The sequence below is a fragment of the Solea senegalensis genome, linkage group LG3, assembly GCF_019176455.1.
Source record: "Solea senegalensis isolate Sse05_10M linkage group LG3, IFAPA_SoseM_1, whole genome shotgun sequence".
NCBI lineage: Eukaryota > Metazoa > Chordata > Actinopteri > Pleuronectiformes > Soleidae > Solea > Solea senegalensis.
In genome coordinates this window covers 7,323,660-7,349,133 of record NC_058023.1, presented here as the reverse complement: position 1 = coordinate 7,349,133, position 25,474 = coordinate 7,323,660, and the positions used below count along the sequence as shown (strand labels likewise).

Sequence of the window (25,474 nt, the reverse complement as noted above, 5' to 3'; positions counted from 1 at the left end):
ATGATCTTGTATGCTACTGGGTTTCTGTGTGTGCATGTGTGTATTCCTTGTCAGGTAAAGAGGAAACGTGCCGCAGTTACCAACAAGAGCATTAGTCCCACTTTCCCTTTGTTTCCTCTGTACATGCAAACACACAGCATGGGCTATGTGTGTGTGTGTGTGTGTGTGTTTTAAACTGCAAGTAACATCCTCACCACGCACTGATCCTTCAAAACAGAAGTTTTCATCGACGGAGCCAGGAAAGTTTGGCTGCCCACAATCCCCCGGATTTCCCGTTTAATTGAGGGGAAAACTTTTTTCCTGGCTAAATTTAAGTGTGCGGCATTAAAGGAATCAGAGAGCGGTCCAAAAAAATACGAATAAAAACACGGAAAAGGAACATTTCGGAAACACCTAATGGCGCCACGTATTACCGCCTGTTGTAAGTGAACCGACGAGCCAGTTTCCCAGTGTCTTATCTGTGGGAATATGAACTGTTGTTCTAAAGGGCAATGAACACTTCACGCCACGTTAAAAGCCCAATTTCTCCACTTTATATCCGCCCTTCATCTCAGTCTCCACAGGGGAGGTGTAGAGTGGAGGTTAAAGCACTGATGAATGTCCAATAATGATAGTTCCTTTCCTAACTTCCTTTTCTCTCATTTCTCATTCAGTCCTTTTCATTACCTGGTCTCTGTTGGTTGCTGCAATACCCATTTTGGCCACAAGATGATAAAGTGCCCCTTTTCCTGTCTAAAAAAATCGAAATCACTTGTTTTCAACCGGGCTATTTTGATTCCTATACACATAACACTTTCGCCCAGAACTAGGAAATCATTGAGATTACATTTTATTTCATTTTTATTTGTCTGAATTTTTATTTTTCTCGCTTTCTGGCATCTTCTCTTTTCATGACATAATAGATATTGATTTTTTCTTGACGTCTTGATGTTTTTTCTCCAATACTTTATGCAAACCGCTGCTGTTTTTCCTCGTCTTCGTTCGGCCATGGACTTGGGATAAAGAAAAAGACGAAGCAGAGGACACTTTTGTCTGGTCCTCACATTTTAACACTTTAAAGGCCTTTTTTGGGGGGGTTAAGACCTGATTTTAGGGTTAAAATTGGGTTAAGGGGTTAGTGTATGCATTACGTCTATGAGTGTCCTGAGTAAGAATGCCGCGTGCTAATGTGTGTGTGGACAGATTTAGATAGTAGGACAACCTTCTCCAGGTCTGAAATCTCTGCCAACTATTGTTTCCTGGGGGGATACGTTCAGAGTTTAGACAGAAGGGAGTCGAGAAGGAACGCTCAATCTCTCACCATCATTCTCTCCCTCCCTCTCACTCTTTCCCTCTCTCCTTCTCCTTTTCCTCCAGCTGTGTGCAGTTGTGGATTTGTGTTCCTCCTCACAGGAACAATGTTTGAGGAAGTGGGAAACGTCTTCCAGATGGCCCGAGCACATGGGCCTGTTAAGCTGCTGTGTGAAAGCGATCTGGCTTCCGTATACATGGAGCCGTGCCTAAAACACACCTGGATGTGTTCTGCGTTGTATGCTATCTATGCAGCCGACTGTGCACTATATCGTCACACACATACACTGAATGTCATCATGTTATGTATATATATATACATACATATATATATACGTATATAATCACATGCTGGCACGGCCGTCTCGTTTTCCCGTTCATTTCAGGTCTAATCAGATCGTAAGTCGAGTTTCTTGCACATCTCCATCCTACTCACATTAATATTGGCAATCGTGCTGTTATTGGACGGTGTGCAAACTTTCCACGTCTGGCTCATCAGTGGTACTGGCCATCAACGTGTAAAATGATACCTCATAATCCCGTTTTGTCGGCCATTTCTGGTTGCGATACTGCATACCGGCTTTTAATGTAAAATCAAGAACATGAAAAAAAAAAAAACCCCGCTGTAAAACAGGGATATATTTATTTTCCCCCACTGCATATTTGGTCTCTTTGATGTCTATCTTATAGTCTGCTTTGCAAATCAACTGTTTTATGAATTTACTTTATTAAAACTTTAGGAATAGGAATACATTTAATTTAGGAAAAACTATGCGGAGGCTAATAAAGTGACCTTAAAGTGAGTCATGATGGAAATGTTAACAGCAGTGCACTTTTTCATTTTTAATAGTGTAAATACAACATCTGTGTGTCCTCACAGAAACTAGGAGAGCGCTACAAGAACAAGGTCAACGTCGTCTGTGAGGAATTATCATAAATGTTTTGTCTTTATATGAAAACCACCGACTAAATAAAAGTGGCTTTCTGACTACGAGTCAGAATTCTACACAAACTAACGTAATTACCGGTAATCTTGCTTATTTCATTTCAAATGTACTCGGATTAAAAGTCCGGTGGGTAAGAAACAGTGACATCTAATGGTGAAACTGTGGATTGTAGCAAATAGAGGACTCACTACACTCACTCCTCTCTTTTCTTTATGCCATTAGCCCCATTTCCACCAACAATTCCAGTAACTTTTATTACCAGGAATTTATTTACTTGGGCAAAATAATGACTGGTAATTCTCTCATGTGCTTGATGTGCGTGAGAGGGTGCGTCGTAATTTGCATCCAAATTATTCACACTTTCATTCTCGTCTGGTGCGCAAAGACATGTAGAATGATGCGCGCTTTCACGACAGCGTCTCTACAAGTCTTTAATAACACCAGAAAAAGTCGCCTCTAGAGTTCCTGGTTAATCTGAAAAGTCCCTCGTTGCGAGGAGATGTTTCTTTCGAGGGAAAGCTTTTCCTCGGATAATTACAGTGGAAACATGCTGAGGTTTTTCAAATTCCCAGGTAAATGACGCTTCAAAATGCAAATCAAACTCTCCGAGTACGTTTGTCCATTCAGGCTCCTGTAGAAACATGGTGGTGCAAGATGGCGCCCTCTGTGAAGCAAGACCCTTGCGTAAAGTACATAAAAAAATGCTTATACCAAGGCCAAACTACAATTTATGCCAATAAACCCTCCTGGCACACCAATGACGTATAAATGTGAAGTTAATTTATTCTTCTTTGCTAAAAACGAAACGATCCAAACGGTCCTCAAACAGGATTCGGGTCTGCAAAATGTCATCCTTTTGTAAATGTTCCACCGAGATCTCTGGCAGAACCCTGGAGGCCTGTAGTCTGGTTCCACATCGGTCCACTTGTGTTTGGAGAGCACACTCACTTCCTGCCATCTCAGGCAGCAAGCAACGCTCTCTTGGGTGCTGCCTCTCTCTCTCTCTCCCCCTCTCCCTCCTTCTCACCATCTCTCTCTGTCTCCAGGCTGTGAAATATGCATGCATGAGGGAAGCGATGAGGTGGTGCAGGCATGAAGGGAAGATGATGCTCTGGATTAAGTATTTAGAGCACACCCCCCCAGATCATCTGGACTGAGGTAGAGGTGCCGGCAGGACCGCGTGATAAGGGAGAAAAACAGACAGAATCAACCTGTGAGATGGGAAATAAACGGGTGGAAGTGAGGTGAAGAGGAGAGGCAGCGAGGGAATGAAGCACACTGACCTGATTAGGCCCAAAAGCACATGTTTCTACTCTGCGGCTCTCTCGTTCTCCTGCTTTATTTTGAGGAAATGTGATCTGGACTCCAGGGAAGGCTAATCATCAACACATTTGTAATGGTGGCATAACATGTGCACACTCACCCACTTCTGAAATAAAGTAATTAAGGCGTCATCTATGTGGGAAGTGAGCTGTGCTACTGCTGCAGCCAATTAACCTAAAACAAAAAAAAAAAAGAAGAAAGAAATAAAAACCAGCCTCGATACAATGAAGCAAACTAAAACGGAGGAGTCGCGCAGGTTAATGAGTAAAGTTTCTCTCCTGGTGTGCATTGAAGTTTCACACCGTGGATAAATCCACTCGTGTACTCGAGGATTTCTGTATATATTAAGTCACAGCTCCGTACGCGACGAACCTTGGGGCAAAAACTTCACGCGGTGAAATTTACATAGAAGTCGGTGCAAAGACGCAAATAGAGACAAGGGCGTGAATTCCAAATCACTGCAATATTTAATTAACTGTATCCTCGTTGTGCATCAATTTACAAAGCGTCACTTTACGCTTCATTAGTGATAAATGTCAGCGACACCCACCGGATACTATCTATTATAACCCGTCAGAATTTTAACTGAGGTAAAATATCTTTGATAAAAATAATGAGTCAATCAATATGCTGACAACACTGCCGTGTATTCCTCAGCAGCTTGTTTTACAGTAAATTGTAAACACAACCAGACTGATGTCGTTTTTCAAATTTTTCTAATTGCGATCATTTTGACTGAAATTGCGACTGCGATACGATCAGAGGGAATCACTATTGTCATTTGAACAACGTGATTACTGTGTGCTATTTGTGCCGTATACTGTGTTTTCCTTCAGACTGTAGAATATGATGTGTATTTTACATGAGCTCTTTTAATTTTTAGTTATTTACTGTCTATTTTTTTTTTTGCTTCTATGTTTGACAATTATGGTTGTTATTTTAATGTCCTCGTCTGTAACTTGTAAATTGTGCTGCTGCCTGTCTTGGCCACTCTTACAATGAATAATAATACAATTGGTGGTCATTAGCAATTAGTGTAAATAGCAGCAGCACGTCGGCTAAAGAAAAAAAAAACATCTGAGGCAACATCAGCCGCTTCTGGTGCAACCTGTGTGAATATTCCACCTCTGACTGAACCTTTGGTTGTTTTATTTGCATTCTGGGTAATGAGACGCATGGATACAGTCAGTGTGACAGGCTGCAGACTGAATGTGAAGCAGCTCAGACTCCTCCCTCATGTTGCCGCACGGAGGATAAGAATCCAAACATCTCGGCACAGAGCTGGAGACACACGGGAGGCCCTCCGAGTGACAAGGAGTGGATTTTCCCGTTGAATAAATGCATGAATTGAAAAATTCCCTTCCCCCGTTTGCGTCTTCTGACTGAGTCGCTGCCGCATGTGTTTTGCCGTCCCGCCGGTTGATACACGTGTGGTTTCAAAGAGAACTCACCAGTAACAGCACGCACTGCAGAGTCAGCGAGGAAGAATGAAGTGCTCAGGGTTACATGCTATTATTCCTTTTAACCGCTTATTGTCATTTAAAGCTTTTGGTAGAATTTTGGTAAAATATCCAACTGCAATTTCTCTTAAATCAAAGCTTTAGAACAAGATTTACTCTGTTTATTGTGGATTTAAAGAAGAATAGTCTACCGTGTTTGCATGCATGTAGTTAACTGAACACTATACGTTGCCCGTAGGTGTGAACGTACGTTTGCCCAGTTGATGGACAGGGGGCGACCTGTCAGCTGGGATTGGCTCCACTGATCCGTGACCCTCATGTGGATGATAAAGCGATAAACAAAGGGTGAATGAGTGTGTGTGTGTGTGTGTGTGTGTTGCATGTAGGACACTTCCAGTTGCAGGATTTTTCATCATCAGTTACTTTGTAATTCCGTTGACCCCCAAAGTCTGCTTAAACGAGGATGATCGGCCGTTTCCAGTAACAAAAATATATTTATATAAATATATATATACATATACACACATATATATATATATATATATATATATATATATATATATACATATTGTTATGAGAAATATGCGTTCTCTTCTCTTGTATATTACTGCTTTGCTGTTATTATGACCCACTTTTTTCCCCCAAAAGAATCATCAAAGGCTCGACAATCTCTGTGATCACTTATCATCTCTCTGATTGCTCTGCTTCTTGAGCTTCAGCTTTAAAAGAGCCGCTTTGTTGGGGGGGGGGATAAAAAAAAGGACAGACTAGAAGAGAGAGAGCAAGGAGAGATGGAGAAATAGAGGGAGGAGGTGAGGATTTTGGAAGGGCTGATGAATCTGTCTGAAGTGTGATGCCCCCTACTGTTCAGTGTGCAAAGAAGCCCTGGAGGCTTTTTTTCTGATTCACTCCGCTCCCCGCGATTTCTACCCCCTCTGCTCTTGCCTCTATTCGGCCGACTTCTCGCTGATGCACCGAATCCCACAGACAACGTATAATCACACTTCAGCGCAATAAAAACACAAACACACAGACGCGGGTATCCACCGTAAACACAAGCTCTAGAGTGCGCCGAAGTAACACGTGCAGACACAATTATACGCAGCCAGATGTATTTAAAAAATGCTAATTTTCCCTCATACATGTACACACACACAGCCCCGTTCCAGTTTTCCCCTCTATTTGGCATTGGAGGCGAGTGAATATCAATCAAACTGGGCGCGCGGTCGTGGTTGATTGGGTAGCTTAGCATATCTGACAGTCGAACATATGCGGCGCATACATCAGCCGCATTTGTGGAGGTGCGGCGCCGATGATCCCCCCGCGCGTACAGGTACTGGCCTGTCAGACGATCGCCAGACGGTCTCCTCGGCTGTGAGAGAGCAGTGAAGCCCCCGACACCAGTGTGATGGTTTTCAGCCGCTGATGTCTCTTAAAAACATGTGTGAAGATGGTGTGAATTATAAATACCTCCCTGACTGTCACATCAGCATCCTCAGTGTGTGTGTGTGTGATTACTGCAGGAGTAAACGGACCACGTGCGGCGTATCAGTCGGGGAACTTTTAAAGCTGTAGTGCGGAACTTTTAAATATTAATGGCTGTTAGATCCCCGAGCGCTGCCAGACGAGTTCACGGAATTCTGCTAAAGACTAGTGTGTGTGTGTGTGTAGCAAACAAACTTGACTTCCAAGACAATCACTTCCTACGAAATCCTCGTAGTCCTGACTCGTGTGGACCTCCTCTGTGTGTGTGTGTATGTGTGTCAGCGCTTTAAGATATAAAACAAGGACTTGAATTTCATCAGAAATATCTGAGGGTGCATTCTGAAAACCAGTTGCCAAGACTTTACAGATAAGATCTATCAAAAGAACATATAGACAATATTAGATGCAATATTCATGAGCCATAAATGTGACCTCAAACAATTCTCGAGTGCATCTCATCTGCAGTACATCAAAAAAGGACGCTCGGCGATAGACGGTAAGACAAATCTCTCTTGGCAGCGCAAGACGTGCGTTTTTCAGGAATGAGAAGCCTCAAAGACGTGGATTTCTCTTCGCTGACATTGAAAGTCGCCGTAAATCAAACTATTATCCATCACATCACAAACTGATGCCACAGACTCCCTGATATGCGGAGCGCTGTGCATCAAGCAAAGAATAAGAAACACATGTACGTGAGCATTCACTGCCAAAAAGAAGAATCAAAAAAGGTCCTGAAGTATTTCTGAGGCTCGAGTTCTCATGGTCAACACGGTTTGGTAATGCAGTGGAAAATCCCTACATCTCTGCCTGATCTAAAAAGCACCCGTTTATTCAGGTGCAATATCCATATTTGACCTTTATTTAGAAGTTGGCGACGATACAAGGTTTGGCAAATATCTTATTCAGGCGGAGAGAATATTATCCTCATCCGTTGACGTCACGGCTGAGTGGTCGAGGCTCGTGAAGAGAAATATGGCCGAAAGCGGCAGATAAAAATGGGCCAATGAAAAATTTGAGAAGTGGATTCCTATGTGCTATATATGAATATATATATATATATATATATGTATATATGAAAATATGTATATATATATATATATACACACACATATACACACATATATATATATATACATATACACAACGTCCTCGAGTTTTGGTGATTACTCAGAAATCCACAGGGGGCGATAGAGGCTCTGCACTGCAGCTTTAAACAGATATGCAACTACAACACACACACACACACACACACGTACACAGTGGGACATCAGAAGTGTTGTTCTCGGGGTATTTCTTCTTACTCCGGAGCGCAAGTCTGTTTTCTTTCTGTACTTCTTGTCAGCCAAAGCACAGCAAAGCAACACCATTATAGACCAGTGGCTGAACACACGGAGACTACAGAGAGCAGCGCACAAACAAAGTATGACCTGTTGCCAACAGGCTGTTTCACATGGATGAGTCCCTTCCCAGAAAGCCTCAGGTACTCCACAGGTTGTCTCCCACGTCTTCCCTCCCCTCCCTTCACAGAGAAGGCTACCATCACAGGACGGATGTGGGGCGCGAGGGGAAGAGTAGGTGGAATTGTTTGGCTCGCTTTCATTAGCTGTGTTATAGCGCCGGACCTTGGGCCAGCCATAACAGACTGAGGGACAGACATGATGGTGTATCAAACAGCGATAATAATAAAAGAGCCAGCACTGACGCCAAAGCCTGGGGACAGACAAAACTCCCCACAGCATGCTGGGAAAACACAGACATAGCACGGAGTGTGGTTATGGTTTCACGATTTAAAAGGTACAAGCTGGAAAACTATACATGTGACAGGACGAGGACCAGCCGGTGTTGTGCTTTGAAGTAAACACAGGATGTTTAAACTTTGGACACACATTGACCAATGGGGGTTTTTAACAAACCGTCAAAATTCCGATACTCCATGTTATAGATAGATAGATAGATGGATAGATGGATAGATGGATAGATAGATAGATGGATAGATAGATAGATAGATAGATAGATTGATTCACTATGGAAGAAGAACAGATGGTTGAACAGGTTTGATGTAGGTTTCTCAATCCTGGTCCCCGGGACCTACTGCCCCTGCAAGTTTTAGACATTTCCCTGCTCCAACACATCTGATTCATAGACATCTAAAACGTGCAGGGCAGTGGGTAGCGAGGACCAGGGCTGAGAAACACTGCTACTACAGGTGATCTAAAAGCTTCTCAGTTCAGTTACTGAGCTGCCCTGAGAATCTTTACTTCTCTCTTTGCTGTTAACTTTCCCCCCTTGTGTGAAACCTGGCATCTTGATCAACGCCACCTGACAGGGCAAGGCGGCAAACTATTCATCTTCCCTCCATCTCCTCCTCCTTTGATCCTGCAGCCTCTGGACTTCAAAAACCTATAGGCCAGCGGATTGTGGCAGTCCACAGCGCAACAAAGTACAGCGGTATATAAGACCCATCATCACATAAGCAGCGATATGCCATATGGGCCCCCCGAATGGAAACTTGCTAATTTCATGGTAATGTCTTCCGTTGGGACAACAATGCAAACAGACAGTTCTTCTGCCTCGGACACTTTAAAGTCAATTTTGATTAAATTCAACCGTTTCCTCATGTTTTTCTTTCCGTCTCGAGCGGCGTGTCCAGCCGAGAGTGCGAAGCATATAATTCACAGACTGCCAACAATTAAAACATCAACAAGGGCAGGATGAAAAATATGTGCATTATACATATCTGTCCTCTAGGGAGACATGCAGTCAGTGCTAATGAGAGGCTGACGCTTTGAAGTCGTGGAGTCCTCAGTGAGGTGGTGAATGGCATGAATTAAGTACCGCCATCAGACACGTTTTGCTCCCGGCGAACGTCGTCGAGACGGATCATTTTAGCCAGTGTTACGAACCCTGTTATGACTTCTTTTTTTTTCTCTCTCTCTCTCTGTGGTTTAATTACAAAATTTTGACGATGATTAACTCCACCTTCAAAATGACAAAGTCAGGCTCAGCTACATAACAGCATCCCGGGAGGTGGTACGGGGAGATGTAAAATAAAGCGGGCTATTAATAATCCATGAGGATATATGCACAAAAAAAAACAAGACACAGTTGTTGTTTTATGGGGTAAACTGGAAGCTCCGCTCACTCTCATGTTGAAGAGCAGCGGAAAGTGTTTTGGCAAAGAGCAGATTAGCTAAATAGAAGAAACTCTGCCAGCCAGACTTGACCCCGTTCCCTGGCACTACGTTGGCCCGCGCCGGCTTTCACTGTGCCCTGCTGATATACTATCTGCTCAAACAGATGCACGCGCCGGTCTCGCAATGCCGCACTACGGTCCCCCCCCCTCTTTACTCATAGCTGCCTGCTGATGTTTTGTCCGTCCTAGCACTGTGCATCACCCTTGTCTCCTTGAAGGAGCACAGCGGAACCAGCGCTGGCTCTGACCTCGGCGATAAAGGGAAAGCTTGCGTGACTCTGAGGCCAGACAGGACATTTAGACATCCCCAGCGAGAGCGAACGTCGCGCAAAACATTTGGCCTACCTCCACAGCGAGCTCTCCAGCACCTTGGTGGAGTCAGCATGGTAATACTTGGTCAGGATCAGGATGACCTACAAGAAAAGAAGGCGAGACATTAGTTATACATTCACACACGTGTTGGGGATGCGATGAGAGCATCTGCCGTACTTTGAGCAGAAGCAGCGGGCGTTTCTTTTCACCCTCAAGCAAAGTGTTGTTGCGCTTTCTGTTGTGGAAGCGTCTGCATGGAAGAAACCCCCCTTTATGTGCGATTTAGGGGTCGCGGTATGCGCGATTGACGCGCGACGTGTGTCTTGGTCCCTGCGTCGCTCCTCGAGTCATTTTAAAATATAACTAACCCATTATCTCCTTGGCTGCAATTATGTCACTCAAAACACTTGCATTCAAAGAGACACTTCACAAAACCTTTTTTAAACTGAAACAAATAACAATCAACCCGCAGAGAATCACCGTCTAATTATAATGCGATGCCACAGAGCTCGAGACAATTTTCACTTTATGGTTTTATACCAAGCAGCATGAAGCAAGCCAAATTCTCTCTACATCACTTGTCAAGCATGTACCTGCAGATGGTGAAAGAAAAAAGGTGCATCCAGTGCCACTACGTCTGCTGGACATACAAATAAAGAGCTTTAGGCTCATGCATTCGCTATATATTCCATATTGAGATTACAGATTACTCTGCTCTGAATCTGAGTACTGAATGCAGATTTCTGAACCAGCCCCCCCAACAAAAACATGGTCCATTCCACTGCAGGCAACTTTTAGCTTAGCAAACGGAGCATGTCACAGCTCTTATTGCTCTTGTGTTTTCTCATGTTAAAAAGCTAGACATTGTAAACACCTGTAACGCCTTCATGTCAATTATTAAATTAGCCGCTGTTCAATAAAAAAAATAAAAGTGGTCAATCTATAAGCTGCAACATCAACTAATCGATCCTCGAAAGCGTGTATCATTATTTCAAGACAACATTTGACCAAACAAATAATGCTATAAAAAAAAATACTACTGCTCTGATTTTAAAAACCCATGCAGTACATATGGATGCTTGTGTGTGGTTAGGATGAGCTGTAAAATAGAAAAAAATAAAATAAATAAATACCTAAATAAACATAAGGATGTATTATTCATACAACCAAAGGGGGCACAAAACCCCTTGCGTGTACACTGGATCAGAGACTCACGCCTTTCATATTTCTGAAAACTCCTGTTCTTGACAGCAAGGCCTGCCGGGAATTGCGTTGCCATGGAAAGAGAGGCAGTGGGTCAGGCAGGCTTCAACATGTGATTGACAGGCTGGTTTGCAGCTCTAGGAAATTGAGTGAGGAAAAAAAAAAAAAACAAGGTCTTTGCCTGCAGGCAAAGGGGAGTTCATTGGCCAAGGGTCCCACCTAGAGGCAGCTGCCAACAGCAGGTTGTGTTGGAGGTGGCTTCTCCCGGGGAGTCAAGTTGCAAACTCTGTGCAATATGGACAGTCCTGATGCATGTTAATACGGGAAATAACTCTGCATCGCCACCATCCTCCGTGGTGACAGTATTTTTACCTCACATTTTTGTCGGAGCATCAAACGTATGTGTAATCATTAAGAGTTTTCGTGGCCCTGATAGACAGCTAAGAAGGTCAGGAGGTAAATATGTCATTGATTTGTTTGTCATTTAGGATTAAGGCTACGCTGTCGCCCTCAGCTGACTTCATGCTAAACATGGCTCCAGGCTTCAAGTCGTTTGCCAAATAAGTTTTGATCCCTATCAGAAAATGTTGCCACATAAAGCCTCATGGTGCCCCCAGGCTTGCATAGCTCCCTCTTGTTAGCCACACAACCTGTGGCATACGGCTGTATTTAGTATTCAAAAAAGAAACGCAAAGCAATTCCGCGAGACCTTCCACTGAGGCCTGGTCTTTAACTGTGTCTTATAATATTTTCCCCTGAAAAAAAACTAAGGCGAGGTCAGCAGTCGAGCACCATAGCTGAGGGACAGCGACTAATTTTCACAACACGGACTGTCAAAGTCAGTCAGTGGATTCTCAAGGCACTCGGCTCAAAGCAGAGAGTCCTAAAGCCCCCGTAGTGGAGCCTGGTATCCAAAGCCGGTTCTCGAAGACCAAAATGGAGGACATTTCCCTTGGCAGCAGCTCACTTGCCAAAGCTGATAACGACCTTGGTAGCTGATGCAGTGGGAGCCAAGGAAAAAAAAACAAAAAACTTTTCAGCCACTAAAATGACAAACTGAATTTAAAACTGTACTGTGTAACTTTTTAATATAAAGAAATGTCTGTTCAACCATTGTCAAATAAGTTCAGAGAATTCTGATTAACCATAGCTGCACACAGGAAGTGATTAGCTTTGTGTCAATACAGATGGAGTAAAGTGAGACGGCTGCAAACACGTTGGAGTGTAACCAAAAAAAAACGAGGAAGAGCCCACAGGTAGTGGATTCTAATGCTTTTATCAATAAAGAATTTATTCCCCCCGCCGACCCCTGATGATCTGCTGCTGTATACACACAAACGCTCCCTCACTCAGGTCTGACACTATAGTTTGACGGAGCATATTTACAGATTAAGGACACGCCATACAAGTACTGCTACCTAATTTCTGTTCATGAAAACTAAAAAGGACGTAGAATAGCATTCATTCACTCATCTTCTACCACTTTGTCCACATGAGGATGGCGGGGAGCGCCGGTGCAATCCCACATGACATAGGGCAAAAGGTGAGGTAGGTTGCCGGTCCATCACAGGGCCAACAACCATCCACTCTCACTCCCACACCTACGGTCAATTTAGAGTGTCCAATTTACCTAATCTCCAAATTTGCGTGTTTTTGGACTGTGGGAGGAAACCCATGCACACACGGGGAGAACATGAAAACTCCATCAACAACATAGCAGCTTTAAATATGTATATTGGCGGCCGTGTGAGGCTCTCTGACTCTTGACATAGAGCAAATATCCCTGGATGGCCACTGTGACTCAACTGGTGGCTCTGGAAACAGGCTGTCCGCCTCTGCGCAGCTGTCACTCTCCTAATGAGATCCTGGTGTAACGTTTGACACTCTCACTACGCAGGCAGAAAGGCAAAGTAACAGCAGTGGCTCTTTCGACATAAGGATAAGGATCTATCATGCCGCACTCACTTATCCCTGCTAATATTACTTTCCCTCGCCACTGACCTTTAAACATCCAGTTGAACATATAAAAGTTTAGTTTTCACAGCTGTGCATTCTTGGATTTCTCATTCTGTCCACCCAAGACGTGCCAACAGGTAAGTAGACGCTGGGCAAGAGGAGAAAAGGGCTTTCTCAATGGAAACAGCTGGGAAGATATTTAAAACCAACACAAGAATAAACTGCAATCCTGAGATCCAAGAAACCATGAAGTGGGCTCTTATCAGTATTTTAATCTTGCAGTGTTTCGATCCATGGCTCATTTTGCATGATCAAACGTTTGACTCCAGTATCCACAAAAATGGAGAGGTTTGAAAATGCTCTGAAACTGCATTGTAGGAAAAGATGGGCAAAAACAATCCAGGCCTTCAGAGACCGCAATGCAGTTGCCCGCATTCACTGACTGATTGGTTCTACTCAGCCGTGACTCAACTATCAGCTGCAAACAAAAAAAAAAGTTCAGCTAACAATTACTTTCAGTTTTACTTTCAATTCGTTTGTTGTACTAAAGAAAAAAAGAAAGAAGAAATCTTGCGGTTCCTTTTCTCCAATGTTGTTTCTTGTTTGTAATATTTTATGAAACTGAGCAAACAACTGCAAAGGAGAGAAACAGCTTTCTGTTCACACCAGGAAATGGGTGATCTGTATTAGTATTCAATACTTCTGAAATTATATAAAATACTCATCTGGACAGATCTGAAATTGCCGCTTTTAACTTGAAATATACTTGTAGCCTTAGTCACATAATTGCCATCGCATTCAGTGGACCTTAGACTTTTGAAATACACCTGTTTGAACAAGCAAAACACGTGTTGTCTCGGTCAGCTACTCTCAATAAAAAGCCAAAAACATATGCACCTTGCCCTAATACTGGGTTCGAAAATTAGTACCACATAAAAATGTAACACTCCACAGCTTCAAACAGCTGACATCCTTCTTCTGACACAGAATATATTTGTCCTGCCGGCTTCCCAGTGCTCCGCTGTGAATATAAATCCATAATTATTGCTTTCTAAGTGTGGCACGGATCAAATTGCAACCTCGGTATAAGGTGGGGTGGGGGGGGAGCACTGACTCTCAATCGGCCCTGCATACAGACTGACTGATGGACTGCGTATCACTTCATCAAGTGCGTGAGATTGAGGTATGCATCATTCAAGCGAATGCCAATGCCAATAAAGTATTCTGCCCCTATATCCACATGTTGAGCCGCTCTTCAAGGCCTACGTTCTGCTCAATTGGAAAATGATTTTCTTTGGGGATTAAGTGGATAGGGCAACGATGTATTTGGCCATAAATCACGACTGGCAGGAAGTAGGGAGAGCGTTTATTTGGCAGCAGTGTACCGAGCCACATTGACAAAAGTGCTGAACAGCACAGGAGCCAGATTCCCTTATTTCTTCTAGTGTACGGAGCGGTGCATTAAGACGAGAACTTGGCAGCTCCTACCAAAGTTGCGTTAGACTAACAGGCAAAATTGGCAGGGACTGAGAATACAACCAGAGTGGTAAGAAGGGGAAAAAAAATCCACTTTTGTTTGCCAGTCAGTTGTAATCCAACACAAATAAATCACAGAACCATACTTAAAGTCAATGAGTATTGGAAAACATGTCAAGCTAATGTGAACAAAGTCTGGGAGTTCTTTTTTTTTTTCAGGAGCAGTGCTGGTAACGAAATTCCTCAATCGATTCAGTTAAAAAATTGCAAGGATGTTTGTGACGAACTCGGTGACCTAATCAAACCGTCGCAGAGGAAGTTCCGCTCCATTGTAGCCCTGTTGTAACACGGCGGCCACAAAATCCAGCCACTGTGGGTTTCTTGTTTGTAAGCTGCAGGGCAACGAAGTCAATGGCTTTTATTGGGGAAAAGTCAACAGGGCGGTCAGGACCCTGGGATGACTCCACACAAGAGCTACAAGGGACCCCATTGAGAGTCAACCGCGTGGGCCCGTAGACCATGAACTCCAGCTCGACAACCGCCGTTTGTCCCGCAGACATTTCCATCTACTGTGTGTCAATGAAGCGCTATCAATCAGCTATTTGGGGCTGGGAGACAACGTTAAGGAAGAAGATGGGGGGGGTTAAATACAGACTTTGAGGCTCTGTAGAAAGACTGCACTCATTCATCTTTAAGGCAAAAACAGTAAAATACAATTGCTCCGTGGAAGTGTGCGACGCCCCCCTCCCCATCCCTGCGGGGCACACCACATTCTCCAGAAACAGACCACACACATAAACAATCCAGCACAGTTTGAAATAAAAGGGAGGAAATCATTTTTTTGTCCATCTTTAAAAAAAAAACAGACTTGATCTAATTTATATTCTTGTGGCACAAAAGTAAATTATACACAGATTAAATTTGGGGAAGGGTTTTGGGCTGTTGCTTCGACGCCGTCTCTGGGTCTCCAACACAAATACAAAGACATTCAGTTCGTGGCAGTGTTGACCTCTTCTTTGCCTTTGCCTGATATGGTGAACCAAAGAATCAAACAGGAAATGGGAGGTCAAAGGGAGGGGGTGTTCACAGGCTGAGGAACTAAGAATTGGTTCCTGAAGACTCTCAGTAATACAACCCTCCCACTGATCAAAATATGCACTTCATCCTGAGTTTAAATGGGTTTCGTGAACAGTGGGGACATGTTTAATCTACAACGCATGCAGGTTATTATCCGCTTCACTTATTTTGGGTTCAATTAGCGAATACTCGCTAATTGTTGTGTGAAACGGACTTTAATGTCAGGAAAGATGAATTTATCTGTGACAGAATTGATACTTTAAATGACTGAAGGACTGGCTATCCAAAGCACAATCCAGTGACTGTAACTTCTTTACATCCTGCTCTTTGCTTGTTCGGACACATTCACATTGCTCACATAAAATAAAGTGCTTCATTCATCCAAATAGTTCCGCCATTATCCCCCACTCAATGGCCACACTAATGGTTCAGGACACCGGCCACCCCTGAGTAGTTGCATCTGGTTGAAGTCGTTTTCACATTGGACCTTGACCACACTCTTTATCTGGGGCCAGCCGCTGACCCGCACACTCGTTACCATTTCAGCAGTGAGCTTGAGATTGTCACCATTCATTAAACTGCTCAGGCGGAGGGGAGGACAATTACATGGACCTCTGCTTCTGCTTGGTTCACACAAAAGGCTGGTGCTGACCGGTCTCACAAGAGTCCGGACAATCAGGTGGAATACAGGAGCACCTCTGGCTACCAGAAGAATAAAGGTACGTAAAAAGAAAAAGGTTGATCGGATACATAATTTCTACATAATTTTCAACAAACAAATATCTTTATATGCATGCGTAGTACAGTATAGTATAGTATGGTACAATACAGTATAGTATAGTATAGTATGGTATAGTATAGAATAGTATGTATAGTATAGTACAGTACAGTATAGTATAGTATAGAAATTTGATAATGATTGAAGAATTTTGTCATGCATCACTTCCATACTTGTAGAAAGGAAACTAAACATATTCAATTCAGTTTCATGTATCCCGCCAATCACAATTATCCTCAGGTTACTTAGGCCATGTTTCCACCATGGTACAGTAGGGTACAGTTTGGAATGGTAAAGCCCTCGGCCAGGCTTTGCGTTCCGACTGAGAACAGTGCCTGTACTTGGTAAACGAGGTGTGCGCGTACGTAGCGTTACGTTGTACCGGTGCACTGACAACAAACGACAACATCGGTAAGGCGATACAGACAACAGACAACACAACGGACAACAATGGAGGACATCCAGCGACGTCAAGCTTTGCATGAGAATAGACGGAAGTGGCGCTTTTCAGCTCACTGTCGTGGGTCTAGCTCCACCCATACCATACTGTACCATTACTCTGGTACCCCAATGGAAGGGGACCAGAAAATGGAAAGGTTGGAGCAGGTCATTTTGGTACTATCCCTAATGGAAACCACGTACAATATTGAACCATTCATATCATCAGTTATGCCTTTGTACTGTATATATGATGTAAAATCAAATGTACAGCATTTGTATGTGTGCGAGTGTGTGTGGCATACTGCGCCATAAGTAGCATGTCATTTCCAAATCTTTTAAAAATCAAAGCATAACTCTTAGCCTTATCTTGCTTTAGCGAACAGGTCTGACAAGATGCTTCCATCTTCTCTTTTGTTTTGATCTCCACATGTCTTAAGTCTCTGTGGGTTTTTCACCCCTTCTTTTTTTTAGCGCTTCCTCTGCTCTACCATGGATATCTGAGCAATTGCTATAATTGGCCTGTGATCAAATTGGCAGCCTGTTTTCTAAGGAAGACTGGAACAATTACGGCTGGTGGACCCTCCCCCGATAAATGATGGGGTGCATCGACGCCAACAGGCTATATTTGGTAACACGGAGAGAACTGTAATCCTGCTGCAAGCCCTAAAGATTATCATCAGCATACATCTGAAACTTACAGAATTTCTGATTAAGAAACAAATATGCATATACATAGCATGTGGAACTGAGGGGATGATTCTGCCTGTGAAGACTTCAACACGTTGACTGATGCTCAAACAACTAATTGGACCAACAGGACCGAGGGAGCGGAGTTCCTCAGATGTGTGATAATCCACTGCTAGAAGCCTGAAGCCTTTGGGACTGAGACTGCGAGTCGAGGGGGAGGGAGAGGAAGCGATGAAGAGAGATATGGGAGACAAAGAGACAAAGAAATGTGCCATGGGTAGAAAACTAAGTTTGGAATGGATAAGTTGGAAGGAAGACGCCGCATGGAACAAAGAGAAAGGAGCAACTGGGGATAAGGAAATAAAGGAAAGGCCTGGAGATTGATAGGGGAGTGGAGAAAAAAAAGAGCGAGGCATTAGAAATAAAAGGAGACGGGGACACTGGGAGTGTGAAGGCTGTTATGGGGGAAGGTAATCGATGCAGCTGAGGGAGTGAGACAAGTCGCCTGACCCTTCAAATCTGTACATCGATCGGAGCAGCTTACTGGGACGAGGTGATGGGCTTTGACGGAGCTGCTGCCAGTACCTCGAGCACAACTTAACTGGGATCTATGTAATCAGTGCTGCTCTTCAAAGGATGACCTGATAAGGTCCACCACCTTACCAAGACATATACTGTGATGCCGCGAAGAAGGCAAAGAAACAGTGGACACTCCCTTAGATTCACACTGCAAGACGCAAAAATAATCAGAAAATACTTGTTTCGTAAGCCTCTTGGGGCATTCTGAATTGTTTTGTTGTAGCTTGACATGCTGTGATCTTAGAAGTTACAAAAGATGCTGAAAAGTCCATTTGCTGCATTTGGTAAGCGTTGTGGACTCGTTCACTAAATTTGAACAGCATTTTGAGATAAATCCCGCATCAGATTTTGTGTCCTTATTAATATGCCAAGAAACGTGTACCAAACAAGAAACCAAAATCTGAAAAGAAAGAGCAAGGATTTCTTTTATTAGACCAACAACGAGGTGAATCTGAAACTGAAAATGTTCTCTGCGGGAGTAAATGCGAGCGACTCTGTCATCATTTCCAAAAATGAAACTGAGATGGCAGCATTTTTTAAACTTCCCGGAGCAGAATTTATGTGTTTCTAAATTGAAACGGAGTGGCACGATGCAGCCATAATCGCACTGGTCGTCCGCAGCTCCCCAAAAACAAAACCAAAACAAAAAATCCCTGGCATGTTTAAATATCCACATGTGGGAAACAAAGTTTGTACTACAAACAGCTGTACTACACTTTGAGAGCTTGACAACACTTCTTTCTTTAGCACATCACAATTCCAGCACATCAACAGCACGGGTGTCCACGACAATGACAGGGAGAAAGAGCAACTGGAAACAATTTTGTCTCGACATGTGCTGGACACCACCGTCACCGTGCCTCCTACAGTAAAAGTATACATTGTTAGTGGTACTTTCTCAAGTAAAAGTTAATAACAACCCCCAGGAAACTCAGGCCAGTGCTGTCAACCATGTGCAGGGCGAAGTAGCCACTGTTCCTTCGGGACTTAGCGTTTAATCTCCAACTGTTTACTTTCGACAGACATTTGCATGCAGCTCTGTTTTCCTTTTTCCGCGGGTCCGTCCTGGCTACCTTCCTTGTCACGGTGGCATGGACAGAGGCTCCTGCTCTGGCTCCGGCTTCACTCTCTTCAGTGGATACAGCTGCTGGCCACAGCTGAACAGCTGTTGCCTGGATATTATCATAATCCCCTCTGTCTGTCTCACCCTCCTGCTCCTGTCATTCATTGAGGGGTTATTTTTCCCCCCACACTTAATCATTCATGTGGATTGTTGTCCTTGTGGCTACATGGACTTCCTATGGGTATTCTAAATTACCCTTAAATTGCGCATACGTGTGAACTGTTACTCATTTCCGAGCTGGAGGAAGGATTAGCGACACGGCTAATGGATGGATGGATGTCATTCATGTCAGCTGCTAGACTTCTCATCTTTTGAGGCCCTTTGTGTGCCGCACTCAACAAAACAAAGTCTGAAAAGCCATCATCACACATCAGCCAATGGCAGAAATTGTTTTGGTAATGGAAATTAAAGATGATTCGGGTAAGTGGAGCAGAGTGTAACCAGCGCTGAATGCAACATTAAACACAGTGGAAAATACTCTCAGGGTCTAATTTGGGCAAATGTATTCGGGGGAGCTTCTCTAATTTACATGAAGCAGATATATTATTTATCCATGTACTTTATTATACATAGTTCCCTCCGCCCGGTTCCCAGTGACTGCAGTTCAAGCACAGTTTATCCTATGTGTTGTTTGTAAACCTTCATGTGTAAATGAGCTGTGAAGGAATAGCACTTATTTGTTGTCTGGTTGTAAATTAGCACGCTTTGGATTCTGCTGACTCTCAAGGAGACGGCAGGCCTTCGCTGACTATGTGCGCCACCCTGTCATTTAAGCACCATTAATATCGCCCCATTGTGAAAATGAACAGGGCCATTGCACCAGCATCAGTCAAAGCCAGAGGGGAAGTATTATGGACATGACAAAAGTGAATGGAAATAGCTTATCAAGCGTAAACAGTTGGCTGGGACTGATCACACAGAGTAAACCCTGGGATCCCGGGGATCCTCAGCACTAGTCACTAAGTTTGCACTGAACATGTGAAGCTGACTGATTGCAGGTCGATCGCAGACTTGATCAATACCTGTTGTTGATGGGAAGCACTTAACCTGCATTGATTCTGGGGAGACATTTGCATTGGTTTTCAGTCTGATCAATTTAGAGTTATGCTAATTATGTTTAGCATGAGACATTAGTGGCAGCAGTCCGATAAGCAACGGTGCCATTAAAACTGTGAGCAAAGTACAAGCGGTGATACAAGTAATACTGTGATCGGGATGTTCGTTTTTCTTGTCTTTCAAGAGTAACACATGTGCCACATCTGTCAAGCTTCAACGTGTACCTCACTTCACTGCAGGACAGACAAAAACTGATGGTCATGCTTCAGGGTGCGCTGTTTAGTCTGGCTGAACTAAACCCTGGAGCATTTTTTGCCCCTGGTGTGGTTCATTTAGTTTGGTGTGAGTGCATTTCAGGACCACTGATGCGAACCAAGGCGCTAGACTTGAAAGAGGTGGTCTCGCACCACTAAGCAATGAACTCTGGATTGGTTTCATCACCGGTGTAAAGTCCATCTGCTCCCATCGCCGAAAAGCGTAACATTCACAGCGAGAGCCTCTGTGTTTTCATTCACGTCACCAGTGAGGACATGGAAGAACCACAAGGAGAAGGGTCCAAAGGGTCTGGGCGGTTGCAACTCTCCGAAGCCGCCTCTGGAGGTAAGCTAGCACATTTAGCCCAGGTAGCATCAAAACGCTGATGTGCTGAAATGGCATCGACTCGCTGCTGTTTTGTGGCAGCCAGCAGGAAGGAACCATGGGGTACACGGCCCAGTCAGTGAAGGCAACGAGTTTTCGTTTAAAGACTACCATCACGGCATTTGCTGTGGTATTGATTATGTAACGCTTGCATTGACACACACGTCGGCAAGTTATATAAGTTATATATTCTGCTGTATTCGTTCGTATGTCATGTTGCAACGATCCCACCAGTGTATTTATATCTGTGAGTTCAGATTTTACCAAAGGGAAGCAAGCGTCGGGGAGGTAAACTGTGTCAACAGCAAACCATTAGCAAATTGCCACAATGGGGTACAATAATAAGGTCAAGTGTTCAGAGAAGTAATAGCAGCAGTGCTCCTGAGAGTTCCTTGCAGCAGCGGTATTAGTCATTTTCAGATGTGGTAAGAGAAATGGCAAGATTACAAGCGAGAGCTCTGGTATTAATATTTTTTGTGAATTTTTGCATGAACAGGGTTATTATCAGACGGACTTTTAGTGGCTGATTATGAACTATCAGCAGCCCATTCCAAAAAAAAGCTCCACGCCTGACCTCCAGTCCAGCAGGCTTCTAGCCCAGATCAGAGGGCTACGTAAACACATTAGGACCAACGCGCTTGGTGCAACCAAACGGAGCATTAGTACGGCTAATTGACTTTGGTGTTTTTTGGCTGGGACGCTTCACCGCCCGTCAGCCGAGGCGAGGCGGGGCCCGTCTCCCCACATGAGATCACGCTGTCTTCCTCTCGCCGTCTCCCAAACGTCGTCTCTTATGGGGAAAACATTAATTAAGGTTAGCGGGGGTTTCAACGGCATAATGATGAACTCTTGTTCTGTCTTTCTGCGGGAACATGCACCTCAGCCCTGCTCCCCCCAGCTTGTGTCTGTGTCTGTTTTTAAGTTCCAGTGTGTTTTCGGAGTGTAGTAGCTCGAGAACAACGTGAAGGCGCTCACCCCGACTTGCTTCTTTCTCACGGGTGGTGTTTTTAATGTTGGGGGAATGATTGTAGAGTGGTTTTCCTTTGTTGGATGACTAACCGAGTGGAAGAGCAAGACTGCTGACAGTTTACAACAGCAGCAGAATGAAAATATGGAGGGGGGGAAGGGGGTGATGGAGAGTAATATAGGTATTGTAGCAGCAGGGTCTCTGATGGGAGTCTGCCGCCGCTGTGTTTGTGAGTTGTACCTAAGGAGTGTGTGCTGATAGTGGCAGCTCCCACTGCAAGTCATTATGGAAAGAAAACCACTTTTCATTATCAGCAGAAAAAAAAAAAATGCAGTTGAAGCAGCGCTTTTCTGCAGCGAGACAAGAAAAATGGAAAAGTCAAAAGTGTCTCTGCTTTTGTTTTTTCAAAGACACCGTCACGGCATAATTCGCTATTTATTTGGGCTTGTTTTGCTTTACTCTCACTCTCGTCAACAAAAGGACAAGGCTGCAGCGCATCAGTCACAAGAAACCTTTGAGCGAGTGCTGGGTACGGGGGCCCTTCACGCACAACTTCTTTCGTTTGAATGGCTATGTTTGCCTCACTTTGTGATGAATTTATTTAAAACTTTTGGAATGTCTGATACTCGGACGAAAAGAAGTGGAAGATAGGGCGTGTTTTTATTTGTCTTTGAAGGAAAAGTGGAGTTGATAAACGACGAACCGTTATCCTAGCAGCTCCCACCGTTCGGTTGCTTCATAATGTGTCAGAAACCTTGATTCAAAACATCACTGGCTTGTTATTATGTGTTGCAAGTGAATGGGCACATATCAAATGTGTGCTTCGCAATGTGTCCAACATTGTGTAACAGTTCAGCAGAGGTCATGCAGTTTTTTTTTAGCTGTAACCGCTCTCCAAAACCCTTTACCTCCAGGCAGGTCTTAAAAGGAGGTTGTGTTTAGTTTTTTTTGACCACTGTCAAAAGCCATTTGCACTTTCTTGCGATTAATCCAACTGTAACACTCGTGCATAAACGCACTCACTTTCCCTTCGACCTCGAGCCTCCTCCCCTCTAGTCTTACTTTAACACCCTGTCACACTTCATTGAGCCTCTAAGGAGGAAGAGGAGGAAAGGAGTAAGATGTGGGCATGCGCTTCAACACATAAAAACACTCCAGCGCACCGACGTGCCCGTGCATTATATAGGCTACATTTGGCTGAGGTCAAAAGCTATAGATGCTTCTGTAAACTATCTTTAAAAACAGTTCACAGTTCTCGGATTTGCAATGCCCGCTCCTCTCCTTCATTCCATCTCTGGGCTCCGTTCCTTTGTGCTGGCCCATTCAAGCCAAGGCCACCCAGCAACAGAATGAGGTCAGTGCAAGTGTTAATGTCTAAACAAGTAGAAACATCCAGGCTGCTTCACCCATTGAGGAGCCCAAATGTGCCCTGACACACGGCCAAGCCACGCTGTCTGTCAAACTGTGCAGGGAAAACACGAAACCTCAAACCTCACTCACGTTTTTTTTCCTGGGCCAAGTGTGTGATGTAAGCAAGGTGGTGCATCATTAAGTAAACCATGTGAGGTGTGGTATAAACACAGCTTTGGCCCGGCGGCTGATGTCAGTCCAGGTTTGAGTTGGCAGGGATGAGGTTTTGGTTGTGCAAAAACTAGCCATTTTTTATAATCTGGCTGTGAGTGCACCTGGTTATTTTTTACTTAAAGTGATTTCTTACTATAATTATGCTGCACTCGGGGCCTTTTATTCTTTGTCTTTTTTTTGTTTGTTGTTCTTTCTTTTCTTTTTTTTATAGGCAATACTCCCAAGATGGGAAGTTAATTTACTTCAACCAGCCACCCACTCTCGCTCTGTTGCGTTTTAATTCCAAGATTAATCATTTTTGGGGACACATTTTCAAACGGCTTTCAGACACTTTTAAAACTGATGTTCATCCCTAAACTTTGACTAAACTCTATTTAGGCCGAATGGACACCTGTGCAAATGTCCACATTGTTGCTCTTACTGCTCTCCTATCCGATTGTTTCGGGCTTGTTTTTACGATGGAGTATTAGGACCACGCGTGAAGAATAAAACCATCACAAGATTAAACTGTAAATTTAGAGAGATACATTTAACCTGACATTTCGCCTCGACGCGTCGATCAGGAAAAGACTTTTACGGTATTGATATTTTACCGCTTCCAGTCAAGGTTTGGGCAGGTCTGAGACTGACTGACTGTCCGGACTCAGCGGCAGCTTCTGTGGAGCGGTCGCTCTCTCTGATGGACATGTCAACGTGTCAACTCTCGACATGATATTACAACTGTATTCTCAAAATGTCCACTTTAATCTCGACATGTCGAGTTTAATCGCCCCTAATACTCCGCCGTACCATTTTGAGCAAAAAGTGTTTTGATCCAGTGGTTTTTTGTTGGTCTGTATATAGAGATTATATATATTATAGAGATAACATATATATCTCTATATGTTTTACTTGCTCCCTAAAATCTTTTACGTAAAGATAAGTTTCTATAACAATCTCCCACACCACAGAAGCTCGGCTTCCTCCTGGCACCGGCCCGAAGTTTGTGTCTCCGCAGCCGTAGAATACATTGCCAATGACCATCAATTTTGACTCACGCAGCCACATCTCCCTTCAGAGTGTGATGAGCTAAATGACTTTTCATTTAACACTATATGCTTTATGTGTTGCCACCTCTCGTTGCCAGGAAGCAGGAGAGTTTTAATCTCAATGAGCCGTTTCCTGGTTAAATCGGCCATAACAATAACAATAGTACACAATTAGTTGATTGCATTATTGAACTTGATCCAAACCATCTTGAACTCGGAAGGAAGTGATAAAAAATGTGTGTTCAAACAAAAGACTAAAGCGTATTTACCCCCAAGCAAGGCTACACCCGATATCTTGAAGCATTAGATTCAGCAGCTTGTAGGAAAAATACGTCACACGAGAGTGTTTACATCAAAAACAAAAAAGGAGTGCACTTTTTGCCACCTGCCCCACGCACCAAAAAACAAAGTCAAACGCCCTGTACACAAGCACTCAAAAACACACACGCACGCACACACGCCAACAAGATCAGCCGAGTGCACTGTACACGTGTCATGTGGCTCACACCGACTCCGGCACATGGCGACGTGACAGTGGGACAACTTCAAGTCCCGCGCAAAGGCGAGAGGTGAGCACCAGATGCCCGCTCTGTCCCTCTCGCCGGCGTGGGAAATGTCAGCAGTGCAGATGGCCGGGGGCTGTTTATTTATTAATTTATTATACTTTGCAGGGTCCGCTTTGCGAAAGCGTCTCTGCGGCGCGCGACGTCTCATCCATAAACATGCGGTTGGATGTCAAGCTACTGTACAGGCCTTTCATTATTCGTCGCAGGGTGTTTCTTTGATTTGAAGCGACACTTAGTATTTGAAACATAATAATAACTCTGTCTGCTATTAAAGAAGAAATTCAGCAGCAGCTCCTGTAAATAA

The 25,474-nt window shown here is 43.8% G+C and overlaps 1 protein-coding gene across 1 annotated transcript in view; it reads right to left on the bottom strand.

Annotated features, from left to right (window-relative positions):
• The window catches only part of sorcs2 (sortilin-related VPS10 domain containing receptor 2), a 184,245-nt gene extending 164,852 nt beyond the window's left edge, over positions 1-19,393 (bottom strand). The window contains exons 1-3 of the mRNA XM_044020616.1: positions 19,293-19,393; positions 19,128-19,179; positions 10,044-10,111 (exon numbers count right to left, since the gene is read on the bottom strand). Of these exons, the coding sequence (XP_043876551.1) occupies positions 10,044-10,111; positions 19,128-19,179; positions 19,293-19,393 (221 nt within the window). The remainder of the gene's footprint in view (positions 1-10,043; positions 10,112-19,127; positions 19,180-19,292) is intronic.
• Between the last annotated feature and the right edge of the window lie 6,081 nt (positions 19,394-25,474).